Consider the following 19274-nt stretch of genomic DNA (forward strand, 5'->3'; position numbering starts at 1 on the left):
TGTGTGGGATTTAATAATCTACTGTAAAATAATCTACTAATGCGCTCCTGTCTCAATGTAAACAAACACCTGCACCAATAGATATTAATTAGAAAAGATAAAGTAAATATTTTGACTGGGATTAGTTCATATTTTCACTTTGGCTGAAATAACAGCACTGAAGTGGTATAAGTGAATTTTAACACGCTGGAGTGGTTTTAAGACAAAACTTCATCTTTATCCTTTTATCTGCTTTTTCCATTTCTCATCTGTGATTCACTCTCCGATTACCGAACAGGGAGTGTATTTGTCTGACCACCAAAGAAGGACAACTTAGTGTAAACAAGGCGTAAGATACTCAACCTTACAGAATGGGATTTCTTTGTATTAATAAGTTAGACAGAGAGTTCTGCTGTACAGAGAGACACACAGACATGGACATGGGCTTCAACCCCAAATAATAATAATAATAATAATAATCATATCACTGATTACATTAAAGATCAGATTATTATTATTAGATTTAACATTTTAACTTTCTACAAACTCTTAAACTGTCAACAATGTAAATGTCTTCCTAAGACTTTTATTTTTATGATAATCACCACGTGATCGCTAGTCCACGCGCCCAATCAAACGCCACCCTGTCATCCGGGTATTCTGAATATACGCGCCATTTGCTAGTTAGCCAAACAAGAAAAACGATATGGTCCGGAAAATATTACTACTGCTAATATTACCACTACTTATTAAATATATAAAAGTTAAACAATAGCACAATAGCGGAAAAAGCGGTTATTACTTGGCGAGGCTTAGCCGCTCGAGCATGCTAGCTGGCTAGGCGAGAGAACGCGGGGGGTTATGGGATGTGTAGTTTTTTAACTGCATAAATTTGCTCGAGGATTTATTATAACACGTTATAAATGCGTGGAACGGGAATAACCAGGCATGGACACTGATCTAAATTAAGTTATACAATTTCGCGCACCTTATTTATTCAGAATTACATTATAAATGTGACTTTTGTTAGAACTATGACTGAAAGGTTTCAGATGGAAGAATTAACTTCCGGGATGTTTCCATGCTTGTTGCCATGGTTACCCGGGCTCGCGCTGTCGGTCTGCCCGCCTCAGCGCTGAGAGTTCACAGGTGTTCGTTTATTGTTTTATTATTTAAAAAAAATAGGTTTTTATTATTTATAAAGTGTATGTGCTGTTCCCGGTGTTTACACTCTCCTCTCTCTGACAGAGGTCTCAGCGGGGAGAGACTCATTTTCCTGCTTTAAGTTGTTTTAGAGTTTAGTAACCTGACAGAACTGAGATGCTAAATGCTAACTGCCACAGCAGAGCGCGCGTGAGTCCTGAACTATTCCTCCGTATTTCACTCACAAGGTTTAGAGTTTATAAATTCATCAGGAAGTAAAAAGAAAGATTTCATTAAAGCTGTTAAATATTACATTTTCCCTTAAAAATATATTTATTAGAATTATCATTTGAATGACTTAATTATTTTTAAAATACGTATTTACTAAAAACAATTCGGACACGACAAATTCTCCCCAAAAATCTGATGGTACTGACGTGCTCAGTCATGTGACTCGGGCTCATTATAATATGTAAATCAGAAACCCTAGGGTTAGGGTTAGGGTTAGGACTAGGGATGCACCGAAATTTCGGCCGCCGAAAATTTTCGGCCGAAATAGCATTATCGGTTTCGGCCGAAACGTAAGAAAGCGCCGAAAATAAAAGCCGAAATTGTCGCCACGCCTCTCCCATCCTCCCGCCTCGTTCGCGCTGTCATTACGCATCAAACACGGAGTATGTCGGCGGTTTGGAAGCACTTCAAAGTTTCAGATGAGGACAGCAAAGTTGCAATGTGCAACGTTTTTTAATACAAACAAAAAGAAAATATTTTAAACATGTTTTTTAATGAAGCCATTTTCGGTTTCGGTATCGGTTTTCGGCCAAGTGCATCCAAAAATTTCGGTTTCGTTTTCGGCCCAGAATTTTCATTTCGGTGCATCCCTAGTTAGGACTAACCCTGGACTACAGTGTGAGACAACTTTTACACACACATACAAACTAACGGAAACACTGCCTTATCTGGAAAATTAACAAGAAACATCTCTGACACTCTAGTACTCACACACACTAACAGAATCACTGCTGTAAAGTAGAAATAAAACAAATTAACCTTCAATTTACCTATAAAAAGAATCGCGATAGAGCAGTGTTTCTGTTTGTGTGTGTGTGTGTGTGTGTGTGTGTGTGTGAAGGCAAGCAGAGGAGGAAAGGGACACTGTCCAATGACGTGTGCGCACACATTAACAGATTCAGTGCAGGCTGACACTGAGAGGGAGAGAGAAAACGGATCTTTAACCTCTCTAATGACACTTGTTTTTGCTTTACACGCACACACACGTGTTATAATAAACAGTACACACACGCTGTACACACATACAAACAAAACATAAAATATGTTTTACGCATACACATGTGGTCACAGTGTTATAGTAAACAGCACACGCGTGCATGGATGTTAATTATACCAGTGAGAAATGCTCACTAAGATCCAGCAGGGGAGACGATTACCCACAATTGGTAAAAAGAGAGAAAAACGTTGGCACAGATGTGATTTCGGCATCAAAACAAAAAGTGCATGCATGATACGTGATATTCGGTACTCGTAAACCAAGACTTGCTCATTTTCCAAGTCTAAATTTATTTTAAAAATCTTTGCTCATCTTGCGGAACACTCGCAAACCGCGTTACTCGCAATCCGAGGTTTCACTTTACTTGTGCTTGTGTAGAATTCTGCATGTTATACACATATCTAAACAAAAAAGTATTTTTAATTTTTCCAAAAAGCATTTCATCTGTTCCATTTGTACACAACAAAACCATATAATATCCAAATACATCTTTAGTTTTTTCACCTTTAACATCTTTAAACGCGCTCACAGCCATTTAACCCTTGTGCTTACTGTCAAGTTGTGTTTTGAGATTTTGGAGGCATTTAAGGTGGTAAAACAACACTGTTTCTTTATAATCCTACAGGTGGCGCTCAGTGGTCGAATTGTAAAAAAAAAAATTGTGTGGGGGGGTAAATTATTGCAAAATAGTACAGCTTTATTAACAAAATGTAAGCTTAATTAAATCAACTTGGAGCTATCAAAACAAAACACATGCCATTGTCAAACTATCATTTGATCCTTTCCATGGCTTTTATCTGGGGAGGATTATAAGAGTAGAATAAAAATATACATAAACAGTAATTAAATTTAATAGTACTGTAGTTTCGTATGACTACACACCAATTATTCTCTATCTCTATCTCTCTCTCTCTCACACACACACACACACACACACACGCACACAAATAATCTAATTATTATTATGGCATTTAAAAAACTATTTTTGACCCTTTTGTACCAAAAGGTCTAATGAAGTGTAATGAAAAAACAAAACCTCTTCTTTAAAATGAAAATGAAATTACACAAATGGGTAAAAAATTAGTTTTTTATAATCATGTCGGAAACTCCAGTGTTAAACTAAATGCTTTGTGTTCATCATGTCTCCGCTGAAAGGTTTCGTGTTTATGTATCATACCTTCAGTTCTATTCCTTAAAAAAAGTCAAAAACTGTGCTTGAAATGTTCTCTTGGTCGTTGCGATGACGCGAACAGCGCAAAATATGACGCAAACGTGCGTGAGCTCGTGAGCAGTGCGTTACAATATTGAGGTTTGATTGGCTATTAGTTTATATATAAAGAGAGTTTAAATATTTAATTTTTATGACAAATGTTTATTTTTTGTGACAAAGTTTAAGACAAATTTTTACAAAACCATCCCCTCTGCAAATCGTACCCTGGTGGTGCTCTCAGAACTTTCTTGTTTATTAATAATAATGATGAAGAGATACGCGCTGCTTAGAACGCTGAAGCTTTGTATTTAATTTAATTTAAAGTTAAATGTTAAACTCTTGTATTTGTAGTTAGTTTGTAGTGTTTAAATGCTGCGCTGGGAATTTAAGTTAAAAAACTAATGTTATAAGGAAACAGCTACATTTAATTACTCATTAAACTTTTTAAAAGGTTTAAAATCTTAACAAAATTAAGGAAAAATGTAATATAGAATCGGGATATTGAAGTATTGTGATAATATCGTATCAGGAGGTGACTGATAATTCTTGTCACAATTTTCCCACTTAAATCAAATGTTTTCTATGACAGGACCCCTGTATTATATTCAAGATTCAAGATTCAAAGAACTTTATTAATTAATATCCCAAAGGGAAATTGTTTATTTTTGGTTACAGTTGCTCACAGTTCAACTTACCTAATTTAAAAAAACACCTTTTCATCCAGCATAAAGTCTTGTGTTTAGTGCGCAGCCCCTAATTCTCTCTCACTGTGTGTGTGTGTGTGTGTGTGTGTGTGATCGCAGTTGTGTTTTGGTTTAGCCGGACGCGAGCGCAGTCAGGCAGGGAACACAAACCGCTGGAAGTTGGCTCCGCCCCTAGCAGGTGATCTCCTGGGACAGGCGCAGGTAGAGAGAGCGATGAGGTCGGGGGTCAACATCCACACACCTCAACGATCCATGAAGTCAGGAGAGCGAGCGGCGAGTTCTTACCATGTTGTTGATGATGAAGCTGATGGAGGTGAGAGAAATTCCTGTAGAATTAAATGGTGTGTATGTGTGTGTGTGTGTGTGTGTGTGTGTGTGTGTGTGTGTGTGTGTGTGTGTGTGAAAGCTGCTTGACAGAGTGAGAGTTGATCCTGAGCCCCGCCGGTTACGCACCATCAGCGTCTCTCTGTGGGCGAGGGGTTTGGCAGATGGCCGTGCCGTATCAGTGCCATGTCACAGAGGGCGAGCCCAGACCCCACTCTGTGTGCGTGAAGCAGCTCTGCCAACACGGTGCCATGGAGCTGGCATCAGCTCCGACCCGGGCTTCTGGAAAGCTGGCACGGGAGTTTATATTTAAAAAAAAAAAAAAAGGAAGAAAAAAATGCAAATAATCGCACAGAGACAGAAAAGAAGAAGACAATATGGCTTTGATCCCAGTGCCAGGGTTTAGCTGACGGCTGTGAAGGGGGGTGGGCAAACCTCTAAGTCCAGCATGGACACAAAAATATACAGAGCGTGTGTGTGTGTGTGTGTGTGTGTGTGTGTGTGTGAGATATTGGGTAATGTCAGTGACAGCACTGTAGTAATATGAACATGGAGGTATTTACCATCGAACACACTAACATCACGCTGTGTACAGAGAGAAATATACACCCTATAAACATCTCATCCTTCTTCACTTTTGGGGAAAATAACATTTAAATTATTAATAACTCTAACATGTATTCTTTCAATTAATAGGTATATTCCCCCGCCCCCTGTGGGTGTATCTTGCTCTGCAGTAACGACTCATTAGTAGTAAACATGGCTCATGGTTTAAGTCATCTTCACACACAATGTTCCTTTTTAAAAATAAGAATAAATGGGTGGAGTTGACACCTGTAAAAGGGGAGGAGCTTGTGTGAGAGTTTACCTTTGCTGAAATGACACATTCTTTCTTCACCATTAAAGCTCTGTAATGTCATGTTATCTCTCAGTCTGACAGACTTAGACATCTCGCTCAGGCTCTCCGTCACCATCGCTCGACCTCAACGTAACCACGGTCACCATAACTCCAAACACAGAGCTGCTGTGCCTCGTCATCTAGGATTAAAAGGTTAAAGTGAAAAGGCGTGGGTGAAGGTTGAAGCCAGTGCTGAGAGATCCTCCACAGCTGATTAATTCTGATTTACTCTCCTTAAAACTCCTTACTGTTCTCGGAGCTTAGCTGGAGACAGGTGTGTTTAGATTTGGCAGGTGGCAGGGGCGTGGCATGGCACATTTTTGAAGCTTTTAACTGTTTATGCAGTTGCGTGTACAGGATCACATCTCAGCTCTCAGGATGCTTAATGAGAACATGCAGTGTGTGAATGAAATCTACCTCTTTGACACACATGTACACACACACACACACAGAGCAGTTTCTTTTACATGTATGTTTGTGTTCCAGCGGACACACTCCAGCAGCAGCAGGACGCCTACTCCAGCCAGAAGCCGCCCCCTCTCCAGGACCCCCCGCCCGCCGCACTCTGGTACGATGCCCGGCGGGCCGCACCTCCCGTTTAGCCCAGAAACAGCTCCTGCTCTCATGGGGCAGATTTCACGCGTACGAGGCCACATGCTATCGTTCTGGACGAGGATCGTCTTTAATTTGGCGTGTCTCTGCACACGGCAGGGGGGCAGAGTGTACAGAGGGAGGTGTAGAAGTAGGGGTTGGACGAATCAAGTGCCAACTGTACTGGCATCAGAAGATCACACGGACACAAAAGAGAGCAGGAGGGTCTAGAAACCCTGCAGCACATCATCAGACATGAAAATGTATTTATTTATTTATTACAGACTTTAATCTGTTTATAGTCACAGTGAATCTTATTGAAGGTCAACAAAACAAAATTTTTTTTGTTCATGTAGAAGCAGACATGCCTTCACTCTTCACACGCCTCTATTTTACTTCTCTTTCAAGAAGTTAGCAATAATAACTTAAATTTTTTTTTTTTATCTAAAATTCAGAGAGAAAAGAACAACAGATGCTCCACTGATGATAAACGTTTATTAGGACGCATTTACAGTATGCACAAAAATATTCAGTACTGAAATGAATAGATGAACAATATCACCTTGTTGTCATCTTTAGGTTTATTTCTCCTGAAAGAAACTCACATACACACTATTAGTGTGTTGATTTACTATGGTGTGTGTACTGTAAGTGTTCGGAGTGTGTGTACTGTTTGGAGTGTGTGTGTGTGTGAAAGCAGGAACTATATATCTTCTACTTCGTGCACACAGTCATTTTTTACTGTGTGTGTGTTTGTAAAGATTCAGAGAGCCAGAGTCAGAGTGTAACTGCTCACTTCTGAATCAACGTGCAGTGAGATATTTATCAGAAGGTTCCAAATCCTTTCAGAATCTTAAACACACTCAGACTGAGTCTGTTTAAGTTTCACACCTGTGAGTGTATTTAACTTCAACTTTCTCTGCAGTATGTCACAGAACATCCAGCTGTCAGGCACATCTGCAAATCCTGAACACCTGTTCTACATGGTGTCTCAGCAGGTGGTTGAGAACGCCCAGCCAGGTAACGAGTCCACTCGGTGTGTCCCTACATTGGCAGAGCTTCTGCTTTCTTCTACATCAGGGTTTAATGCAGGTGTTTTTAACGTGTGTGTGTGTTTGCCTTTTCCAGACGCAGTGCTGGAGTGTCTCGGCAGCATCTGGGAGCTGCACTGTCCCTACCTGTGTGAGTCCGGGACCCTAACCGAGCTCTACAGGAAGTCCAAGAAGCAAAGACACACACTGCTCCAGGAAAGAACCGGTGACGGCATGAATACCAACACCACACTGTTTTACCTCAGACACACACACACATACACACACAGAGATGTTTGACAGGGTCGGTGTAGCACAGTGTGTGTGTGTGTGTGAGAGGAGGAACAAAGCTCATTATTCAGTAAGGATCATTCAGTAATGCTGATATTATTTATCACCTGAATCGCAGCCAGCCTCCGGGCCTTTATTTGCAGATAAGCCTGATTTTTTTGGCGAATTTAATTTTCAGGATTAGTCTTCTGAATCTCACAGAAGGAGCTTCACGCATAACTTTGTGTTTTTTCACAGAAAATGAGCTCCCCTGAGCACTCCGCGTCCACAATAATTCATGCGCTTTCTGCACGGATTTGCATTGGATTACTTCTGTGTTTGTGTTTGTGTGTGTGTGTGCGTCTGTGTGTGTGTGTGTGTGTGTGTGTGTGTCTGTGGGTGGATGTGTGTGTGTGAAGCTATTCACATTATAAACCTCATTTCCAGGAACAGCTGAGATCTCTTTTTTTTTTCAGTCATCCAGATTATTTTATAATAAACGTGACACCAGTGTAGAGCTCTGTGTTAGCGAGTTCAACAGCACCACCTGCAGGTCATAATAAAAACACTGAACTGTGTGAAAAAGCAGGCAATTAGTCTACAGTAGGATTAAATTCCTTCTCTCCAAGAGCGTAGGTTCATACAGCCAATCAGGAACTGCCATGGTAGTCACGTGATCACACAGAGGGACACGCCCCTAGATGTAGCGCAGCTGATGTTTCATACATTACTAGTGAAACAGAATCGACCTGAATTATTCACTCGGTCATTTTCTTTTTATAAATAGGCCTTTAGAAGGAAAAAAAACAGTAAAAATCCATAATCTAAACAAATATTGTCCAAAATAAACAGAAGATAGAGCTTTTTTTCTTGTTTGTTTTTTAGTTTTTGGAATAAACACAACATGAATTGACATTTCACTGCACCAAATATGCCGCCTAGTGTGTGATAACACAGTTTATTGGCTAGTAGCTGGTGAGAAACAGGACTTGGTTCAGGAATGCTTAATTTTCATTATTGATCAGAATGCTTCATTTTTCCTGTCTGTGTTGTCCTCAGTACGCTGTGAGCTCAGGGATATCAAGGTGACGAGCGATAATAAAAAATAAAAAAAACATTGGAAGGAAATACAGCCTCAATCTGGTGTTATAAATTGTTGTCGTTTTGTTTTAATTATTTTGTGTGTGTGTGTGTGTGTGTTCTTGCAGAGAGCAGTGTTAGAGAAAGGTGTGTGTGGCGAGGAGGCAGGGCGACAAAACTGAGACATGATGGAGAAATGGGGAAGAGTCGAGGCAGCCTCACACGTCCCATCCTGATCCGGCTGAACATAAACGAGCCCTCCATCACTAAAGAGTGTAAATCTCACACAGTAAAAGTGTGTGTATGTGTGTGTGTGTGTGTACATGTGGAATAACATGGGAGGGTTTAAAGCCCTCTCTTCATTTATTAACATGTGCTTCCGCCAGCGAGGTGCATCACACACTCGGGGGAAAACGCTGCCGACCTTCTGTATCATACCTGAGCTCGCACACAGGACAGCGGAACAAACACTCAACACACTCACACACAGAGCATTTTTATTAGTTTTTTTTAAATCCCAAAATATCTGATTGTAAAGCTTCAGTTATCAATAATTATACCAGTGTGATGTGTGTGTTTAGTTACTGTTCATTATTCAGTGACGCGTTATGTGAGAGGCTCAAGCAAAAGTGACCAGATCAGCAACAACACTGAGAAATCATCTTTATGGAAGGATTTTAAATGCACTCTCCCTCTCTCTCTCTCTCCCCCCTCTCCCCGTCTACCCCCTCTCCCTGTCTCCCCCCTCCCCCTCTCAGCTCTCTCCTTTGCCCTGAGATCTCTGTACAGGAGTGATGAGTGTCCTGATCAGTGGTGTGAGGCCGTGCTTTCTACCGCCACTCTGCTGCGTCTCCCACGGCTCAAACACAGGTCAGAGTTGTGTTTATTTACAGCATAAACTCACAGATTAAGCCCTGCACACCTGCACACCTCAGTAATCTCATACCTCCAAAGTACATCATTCACAGCAGTTAAGGTGTTTGTGATCCCAGAGTTTGGTGCGAGCAGGAAGGACAGGAATGTTACAGAAATATATATTAAATAAAGTTCTTTTCGTATAGAAAGAGGAACCATTGGAGCCAGACAGCTTCCAGGTGCTTCAAACTTCAGTAGTCTGAATGAACCTACCTGATTTATTAATAGCGCTAGAGCAGAGCTGAGTCGAGAGGGTTCGCCTCCACAGGTGCAGCTTCTGGCTTTTTATATGTCTTCCTGTCAGACGCCCCCCTCGATGTTACCCTGCGGGGGTTAAGATTTCCACAGGGCTTTGAACAGAATTATTCATTTGTAAATTTATCCAGTGATATTTAACTTTCATCCAAGTGGATTTAAACCGTCAAATAAAATGAAAAGTGGTTGTGTAAAACTGCAAAAGAATGTACAGTATTATTTTTAAGTGTGTGTGTGTGTGTGTGTGTGTGTGTGTGTGTGAGGGTGGAGAGTATTTGCAGTACATTTAGATCCTGACCGAGTCGATGTCACATACTTTTCATGTGAAATAATCTGACATTGAGTGAAGTGAGGTAAAGACTGACACCCATGTTCCATCTGTTTTATTGACTCCACCTACACATGACACACACACACACACACACACACACACTGCATGGTAGGTGGTCAGGGGATTTTACTCTCACATCCATGAACATGAAGCGAGTGTTAAAGATGTGAGCTAATGGTGAAGAACACTGAGCCACGCCCTGCTTTAAATAATACTGTTATATCACACACACACACACACACACACACAGTCAAATGGACAGAAGGATGAAAAAATGGACGTACAGACAGCATATTGATGATGGACAGAATGATTTCTAGCTGCACTGGACCTGGACTGAGTTTATATTTAAATAAAGTTAAGCATAAAACTCTCAGCACATCAGACTGAGGAGAGGTTTATGGTGATTTATACACATGAAGAAGAAAAATACTTAAGTTCAAGTTCAAGTAGGCTTTATTGTCATTACAACCATATACAGTTAGTACACAGTGAAACGAAACAACGTTCCTCCAGGACCAAGGTGGTACATGCAACATCAATTTACAACATAAATTAACAGAGACACTAAACTAGCTAACCAAGAGGCCTAGTTAACTGGCTAGCAGAGACAGGACAGAGAGACCTAACATAAATTACAACATAAATTAACAAAAACTAACTAGCTAAGTATAACTATTTTTATAGACAACATAAAGTGCACGTGCAAATGTGCAAACAAGAGCAACAACAAAGTGACAGTGCGCAACCACGACATAACAGAACATAAAATATGGTGTTGAGGTAGTGGGTAAACATAAACATTTCTTAAAAACAGCAGCAAGAATTGAGGAATTAGTGCAAAAATTAGTCCAGTAATGATCATTGTGCTAAAGAGATAAACAGTGAAGCGTGTGTGAGAGGGGTGTGTCCGATCAGCCACAATGCTGGGGGCTTTGCGGATGCAGCGTGTGGTGTAGATGTCTTCAATAGAGGGGAGAGAGACCCCGATGATCTTCTCCGCTGTCCTCACTATCCGCTGTAGGGTTTTGCGATCCGATATGGCACAATTCCCAAACCAGACAGTGATGCAGCCGCTCAGAATGCTCTCGATAGTTCCTCTATAGAAGGTGGTCAGGATCGGTGGTGGAAGCTGGGCCTTTCTCAGTCTTCTCAGAAAGAAGAGACGCTGTTGGGCTTTCTTGTGTAGGGAGCTGGTGTTGAGGGACCAGCTGAGGTCCTTCTCTAGGTGGACACCCAGGAATCAATGTGTGTACTCAATACTCAAAATGTGATAAACAAATAAAAATACAAATAATTATTCACTTACACAGATTAAGAAAATATAAATTTATAAATTTATAAATTACTGCTCTATTAATTTAGAAAAGGACAGAAAGGAAGTGAAAAAAATGATTTGATTATAATCATATGATCTATAATTAGAGAAGTTAGAATCTCATTACTGTGAACTGTAAAGGTATTGTACCATATGGTTGTCTTTTTTATTTATTCACTTTGTAATGATATTTTAAGCACTTTTATCTTTCAGTAATCACAAGCCAGACACTCGTTACAGGCGGGTTTTGATTGAGAGATGACTTTTTATTGGCAGGTGTCTAATGGAGATGATCTCCAGCATCAGTTTTTCGACAGTGTGTGACTTTCATCGAGTTTCCTTTAAGGTGAGAGAGATGGAACAGATGGTCATTTAGGTTATTTAATTATTATTCAAATCATATAGCTTAACCCTTATTTGTTGTTGCTTGTACCGAATATCTTAGCGTGTAATGATGATATGTAAAGTGTGTGGCTGGCCAGCAGGGGGTGCAGTAACCTCAGAGTGGTTCCAGGGTCAGAGTCAGGTCTGCTCTGATCCAATCAGCTCTAAATTTAAAATAGTTCCACAAAAATAACTTTTATTCCCATAATCCAACATAAAGATCTATAAATGTGTGCACACACCCATGTGTTGTTCTCCAGTCAATAAACAACCAGTGTAAAAGGAGGTAGAGAGAGAGGTGGTGATGTAAAATCATCAGCCTCAGGGTGGCGACAGTGAGTCTGCTGCATCACACCACACTGGTGTTGATTATTTCCCTCTAACAGCACCACACAAACACACACACACACACACACAGAGTATTGTTTCTTTCATACATACCGTAGTCTCATGTCTGTGTGTTTCAGTACCAGCACACGGGTCTCCAGCGGGCGTGTGAGCGATGGCTGGAGCTGTCTCTGGTAACCGAGCTGTCACATCGCATCCACCTCAGGGACTTGACCTTTGACCTCCTGCTCAAAACCCTTCAGTGCCCCCGGTCATCATCACATCTAAGCCCTTAGATACAACTCAATGATCATTCACACCTTTCGTAGTACTAATTGTGTGCGTGTGTGTGTGTGTGTGTGTGTGTGTGTCTAGAGTGTTTACAATTAACGAGTACGAGCTCCTCAGGACTGTGCTGTACTGGATCTACCTGCAGTTAAACACCCGAGAACACTCCCTGCCCTCACACAGGACCATCATCGGCTTCTACAGCAGGCACACACACACACACATACACACACTTAGCATACACACATACCGTCAGGAAAACATTTACCTCCGGGGTGGTGACAGTAACTTCATCATCACTCCACACTTAAGTTGATTATTTTACTGTTACAGCACCACACACACAGTGTTCTATTTCCTGTCTCACTTATTTCACCCAGTGTTCCTCAGTGTTACTGTAGTAGTTTCAGGAAATTCTTTAAAAGGTCTTATGAAAGTATTTAAAGAGTAGTTTCTCTCTCTCTCTCTCTCTCAGGGCTTCTGGGATTTTTCTGGAGCAGCCTTTAGGCCAAAAGTACGCTCCTCTCTTCCAGGCTCTTCGGCTGCATGGTATCACAGAGCGTAAGTCTCGGATCTCACACAAGTGTTTGAAATACACGCCACGCTGCAGATCCACGCTATGTGTCATTATTAATCCCAATACGCTCATGTTACACCTAAAGAATTATAATTAGGGTTTTTTTTTTGGTTCTTTTTTGAGTTTTAGATCTTTAGTGAGCAGTCAGTTAGACTTATAGCAACTAAATTCTAACCATAACAACATTTATGCTGGGTGATTAGAATCTCCATCACTGTCATGTGATTTAAAAAGAGCCAGTACAACAGTGAGGAACATTCTTGATAAACCTCTCAGACCACAGTTTAAGAACCTGGTTCTTGTGTACCCTCATTAAGGTCATTAAGGCTCACGACCTTAATGAGAAAATACAAGAACCATCCTCTTATGAAAAATATCTCGTTCAGGATCGTTCGATTTAATGAGTGCGACATTTTAATGACTGCAATAAACCCAGTATAAGATTTTAAACTATATGTATGAATATTTCATCATATCTCAAGATCTGATTAATAGAACAAGACTACAGTATATCGAACATGAAATTATGACAATGTTTAGAAATAGGATAAATAATCTTATATCAACTTTATTTGAATTTTGTAGACAGGAAAAGCCACGTATTTTATTTTAAAACTTTATTTAAGAGAGTTCCTTTTTATAAGATGTTTTTGCAGTGCACTACTTTTAATTCAATTCAATTTTATTCGTATAGCGCTTTAACAATGGTCATTGTCCCAAAGCAGCTTTACAGGATCAAAAGAAAATTATAGAAATGTTTATGAATGAATCAGAATGATCAGATTGTCCCTGAGATGGAAATGGGAAGAAACCTTGAGAGGAACCGGACACAACAGGGAACCCATCCTCATCTGGGTGATAACAGATAGCAGGGATTGATCTGCACTCATACTGTGTGTTAGGAGGCTGGAAGTTCAGTATAACAGGAGATGTGGAGAAGTTCATATGGATTCCAGTTCATTATTGGAGGCTCAGGTAGACTGTAGGAAACTCCAGTCCTGAAATATCGAGCCCTGTAAAGTGCTGATGTTTCAAATTAATTATTTGAGTGACAGTTAAGTTTTATTTTGTCTTTCAATAGTGTTTAGGAGTGTACTTACTTACAGCCAACAAATAAAAAAAAAAACTTTAAAAAGAGTTTCTGTGACAGATGAACTCCGCCCCCTTGTGTGTAACCATCACATAACTTTAGAATATTTCTTAACCCTGTACTCTGATCTCTGAGTGCTGTTAATTACTCATTAGCATCAGGCTCACATAACATTATTTTGTCTTCCTGTCTCTCAGGACAGCACATGGAGGAGGTGCAGAAGATCAATGTATTTCCTCACTCCTGGCTCCACTTCACTTTCTCCAGCCTCGTCTACTCCGTGAGTCTCTAACCAACACAAAACTAACGCGACTTACCCACATGACCAGATTACTCTAGCTTTCCTCATCTGATTCATTGTTAACGTGTTTCTCATTCATCTAATCAAAGTGAAATTTACACTTTTGCTTAAATAATATTCCCGAAACACGCCAAGCGTTGAACACATGAACCGTCAAGACTGTGATCGTAGTTTCATCTGGTTTTACTCTCAGCTTTTCTGCTCGTCCGCAGATCCACAGCGGAGGCAACATGCACATCACCGACTTTCCCAGGCAGGCCGTCCGTTTCGGAATGTCCGTGACCGGGGTGCAGCATTCCCCTCATTCCACAACTCATCTAAATAGTTTTTTAGCTTAAACAGGCATTGTAGAATTATTACCTGGTAGTGAAACTACACTGTTTGGAAGAAAAAGGCAAATCAATCATTATAGGTTCTAGAACTGGCTTTTGTCTAGAAAACAAAATTTGTTAATAGGAACATCTGTGTGTGTGTGTTGTACAGGAACACTGCACTCACACTGTCGCTCTCTACGGCTTTTACTTCCTGCTCAAAGCTTCCAGAGTTGGAGAATCTGAAGCGTTTGCGTTCTCCATGGAGGTGAGAGTGTGTTCTACACTGTACACTATCATATCTACTAACTCTGGCAGAATACAGCATACAAAGTTCCCCTTACATGAAATGCGGTGCCTCAGATCGTTTTTGTTCCCATCATGTAGAGTCATAAACTCCAGTATGACATCATATCTAAAAAAATAAAAAATTCCTTTGTGGTTTTTAATTTTTTTGGGGAAAACTTTTTGGCGACTCATCCTGTACTAGTCTTGTGTGATCACGCTCATGAGTGTGTATGCCCCGCTTCTGGAGGGGCGTGTCTGGCTCTACGGTAGCAGCTTGTTATTAACAGTAAACGTGGTTTTAATGGATGGAGTTGACTTGTGAAAGGGGGCGGGGATGGCATAGGCTGGTGATCATGTGACATTTTTGGATGGAGAATTCCTTATCACCGTGTCCATCTGAACGACTCAGTGACATTATCTTCTACGACCCTCCATAGCCCAGACACGCACGCCATTACTCACAAACACACACAGCGTTTCGCCATCCAGGAATAAAGGCGCTGTTGTGTACATCAGCCAGAATTAAACGAATTCCAGCTCTTTTTGATGTTTTATGGGGATGTATGTGGACTATAAAATAGTAGTTACTCTTTCTTTTCTCTCTCTCTTTCTCTCTGTAGAGGTTAAGACACTGGGACCCTGCGCTAGCCGAGAGCTGTAGGACAACGCAGCCGTTTAGCATGAGAGCCGAGCGCTACGTGTGCTATCAGATCAGCGTGCAAAGCTGTGTCTGTGGAGAATGGCAGGAAAGGAGCAGCGGAGAACTCAATCAAGTGTTTGGCTTGAGTAAGCGCTGCTGCAGGAGCAAGGTAAACAATCACACAATACACACGCACAACAACCCGCAACAAGCCGTGGCGGTTTCCGGAGTTATTCACGTATGAATCTTTCTTCCAGGTGTTCACGGTCGACGGCGTTTGCGTGCCTGCGCTGGTGATGTTTTCCCTGGCCTTCCCATCAGCCTGAGTTACACAAATAACAATAAACACCAGTCTTCACTTACAGACCTTGCGCCACACACAACCTGTGCTTACAGTACATGGCGCGCACGCACACACACACACTCTCAGTGTCATGCCGCTACGGGAAAACAATCAACAGCCTGGTGTGAAGAAGAAACAAAGTTCCTGTAGCACACTGAAGCTGATTATTTTCTTTAAACAGCTAATAACTGAGTGTTTTATTCCTCTTAAACCACAGCAGTGTGATGTCAGATCATAGTTTCTATCCTTTTAGTCACACTTACTGTGAAATAAGTTAAATCCGGTTTTTACTTTAAGTTATAGCAGCTGATTCCATTATGATGATTATGATGATTATTATTATTATATTTTAATCAGTATTCAGTAATCAGTGGAGTGAGCCATTACTATGGAAACGATGGTGTATTAGAGCGAGTTCACTTAAATTGACCTGTACTAATGTTTCAGCTGTCGTTATAGACAATAAAAACACCTTCTGAGCAGAACTCGACAGCAGTGTGGTGTAAACCCTTATGTTAAACACAGTAATCAGTAACAGTATCAGAAATTCCACAGGGTAATTATTTATGTCTGTATTAAAAATTTTTGTTTATTTTGCACTAAAACCCCATATTTCAGCATGTTCACTCGAGGTTCTTTGGTGCGGTAAGAATAGTTTTCCTTCTTCTCTTTAAGTGCGTCAGGTCTCCATTGTTCTTATGCGCTCCTGTTAGAGAGGAAAGGAAGCAAGCTTTGGGCACGACACAGGAAGTACTCCCTGACCCCGTTTACTTTGAGCCCATCACGTTCCTCACTCCCAGACCTCTTTCAGGAGAACGAGCACATTTCATAGCAGATTAGCAGAAAAGAGACAGGCAGGTGACCTCACCTCACCATGGAGAATTTTTATCACATGCCAATATTAATATATATATCACGATAAACTGATTCTTATCAACAGCAATTTGAGCTTAAAGTTCATGCACAGTCCTGTAAAATGGAGATGAATATATTCTAGAAGTGCTTTTGTTACCTTGTGCTTTAATTGCAGGTGTCACATGTTATTACCCTTCAGAGAAACCAAACCTCCTCATTTCACTCAGAAAAGATGGACTAGTTGTACAGAGTTTTGATAGGCAGGGACTGGTTGAGGACAGTGAAGACACACACACACCACATTGTGGTGTGTAATATTTGAAGCAGGAGCAGAGGTGGTTGTAGACGGAGATGAAACCAAAAAAAGGACAAGATTTAAATCTGTACAATCATATTGTTTGTAAAATTGAAATAATCATTAGATTGCAGCTGCTAAACAGTGATACATAAACAAAAATCACTATCAAAGAGTGAGCTGGCATACAACAAAACAAAACAGTCCTCAAAAAACCTGAAAATTGGTATTGCACCACATTTCCCAGCTTATTTTTAGTGATCATAGATACAGGGTGTACTTATTTTCCCAAAAAAGTAAAGCAAACAGTTGATTTGTAGATTTCTGTAGTAGTCAACTGTAGATTTAACTGAATAATAGGTAAGGTATGTTTAGGTTGTAATCAAATGCTGAGAAAAATTGAGTTGTGCCAAATTTGAGTTCATCACCTGAGCACATGGGCTTTCATTGGCTTTGTGCTTCCCCATTAGCGATCATGTGGTTACATCACTGTTATAATTTTATAGCATATACTACAACCACAGGAAGATTGATCACAGTGTAATTATTAGATTATTTAGATTATGGCGAGTTATTGAAGTGTAAATCAGCAAATTAAATAGGGACAAGGAATAAATGTTTGCTTTGTTCCATATGTACTGAGAGAAAAGAAATAAGATGCTTGTGATGCATGAGGCTTTAATAAGCGTTGATTATCTTTCACCTGAAATGTCCAATTCTATCATACTCAGTATGATGTACTTATTATCTCAGAGCAGAAATATGAAGATTTAACCAAGTATAATCCGCAAAATTAGGGAACTGGTATGTTATTTCCTGTTAGTGTGAGCAGGCATGAAATATCTCCCTTACTTTCCAAGTTGAGGGGAGTTTTTTCGGTGATTCCTGGTCTGAAATAGTTGGTTTTATACAGTACAAGGGCACATGTACAACAACATGACTCGGCATCAGTGACCAACACTCATTACAACACTGAAACACAGACCCTGGCCTTGGTGTGGACGCCAGTGTGAACTTTACCAAAGGCAGCCCTAAGATTCTAACATCAAGCTTTCTGTGTCTGTATTCATTTTAGCACACGTAATACTGTTTACTCTCAGGCTGGCGGAGGAACTCTGTCTTCGAGAGAAGAGTGATGTGAGGGTGAGGTTAGAGGTTTGGGGATTTCCCACAGGTTCAGAAATGATAGCACATACCACATAATTCCTTTCGTAATGCTCAGCGATCATTTCCTTGTTTTGCGTGACGGTCTGGCAGCTGACTGCGTGGACTCACACATGCAGAAACACTGTGTCTTAGTCATGAGCGTCTTGGTGAAGTTGCGCAATTAGGTAAAGACCACACCGCTGTGAAGGTGGGCGTACAGTGGTGTGAAAAACTATTTGCCACCTTCCTGATTTCTTATTCTTTTGCATGTTTGTCACACAAAATGTTTCTGATCATCAAACACATTCAACTATTAGTCAAAGATAACACAAGTAAACACAAAATGCAGTTTTTAAATGATGGTTTTTATTATTTAGGGAGAAAAAAAATCCAAACCTACATGGCCCTGTTTGAAAAAGTAATTGCCCCCTGAAACTAATAACTTGTTGGGCCACCCTTAGCAGCAATAACTGCAATCAAGCGTTTGCGATAACTTGCAACGAGTCTTTTACAGCGCTCTGGAGGAATTTTGGCCCACTCATCTTTGCAGAATTGTTGTAATTCAGCTTTATTTGAGGGTTTTCTAGCATGAACCGCCTTTTTAAGGTCATGCCACAATCTCAATAGGATTCAGGTCAGGACTTTGACTAGGCCACTCCAAAGTCTTCATTTTGTTTTTCTTCAGCCATTCAGAGGTGGATTTGCTGGTGTGTTTTGGGTCATTGTCCTGCTGCAGCACCCAAGATCGCTTTAGCTTGAGTTGACGAACAGATGGCCGGACATTCTCCAGTAGAATTCATGGTTCCATCCATCACAGCAAGCCTTCCTGGTCCAGGACCCCAGACCATCACACTACCACCATCATATTTTACTGTTGGTATGATGTTCTTTTTCTGAAATGCTGTTACTTTTTACACGCACCTTCCAAAAAGTTTAACTTTTGTCTCGTCGGTCCACAAGGTATTTTCCCAAAAGTCTTGGCAATCATTGAGATGTTTTTTAGCAAAATTGAGACGAGCCTTAATGTTCTTTTTGCTTAAAAGTGGTTTACGCCTTGGAAATCTGCCATGCAGGCCGTTTTTGCCCAGTCTC

At 40.6% G+C, this 19274-nt stretch overlaps 1 protein-coding gene across 2 annotated transcripts; it reads left to right on the plus strand.

The window, feature by feature from the left end:
• Window positions 1–1185: 1185 nt before the first annotated feature.
• On the plus strand, window positions 1186–16755 carry btbd16 (BTB (POZ) domain containing 16). Of its 2 annotated transcripts, XM_053490994.1 has the most exons (16): window positions 1186–1332; window positions 4424–4637; window positions 6033–6114; window positions 7063–7157; window positions 7266–7394; window positions 8647–8793; window positions 9277–9388; window positions 11614–11683; window positions 12189–12319; window positions 12424–12543; window positions 12812–12897; window positions 14201–14283; window positions 14517–14591; window positions 14788–14883; window positions 15524–15712; window positions 15801–16755. In XM_053490994.1, the coding sequence occupies exons 1-16, from the start codon at window positions 1300–1302 to the stop codon at window positions 15867–15869; spliced, it is 1731 nt and encodes a 576-aa protein (XP_053346969.1). In that variant the 5' UTR covers window positions 1186–1299; the 3' UTR covers window positions 15870–16755. The 2 variants fall into 2 exon arrangements, with proteins under 2 accessions (XP_053346969.1, XP_053346970.1); XM_053490995.1 differs by lacking the exon at window positions 14517–14591.
• Window positions 16756–19274: the final 2519 nt, after the last annotated feature.

The sequence above is a fragment of the Clarias gariepinus genome, unplaced genomic scaffold (assembly GCF_024256425.1).
Source record: "Clarias gariepinus isolate MV-2021 ecotype Netherlands unplaced genomic scaffold, CGAR_prim_01v2 scaffold_38, whole genome shotgun sequence".
In the NCBI taxonomy this organism is placed as follows: domain Eukaryota; kingdom Metazoa; phylum Chordata; class Actinopteri; order Siluriformes; family Clariidae; genus Clarias; species Clarias gariepinus.

What these genes read in the sequence shown, in the direction of transcription:
- btbd16 (XM_053490994.1), top strand. Translation starts at nt 1,300, where the DNA reads ATGCTAAATGCTAACTGCCACAGCAGAGCGCGC. An exon ending in AAAACCCTTCAGTGCCCCCG is followed by an intron (nt 12,320 to 12,423) that starts GTCATCATCACA and finishes GTGTGTGTCTAG; the next exon opens with AGTGTTTACAATTAACGAGT. An exon ending in GCTGCATGGTATCACAGAGC is followed by an intron (nt 12,898 to 14,200) that starts GTAAGTCTCGGA and finishes CCTGTCTCTCAG; the next exon opens with GACAGCACATGGAGGAGGTG.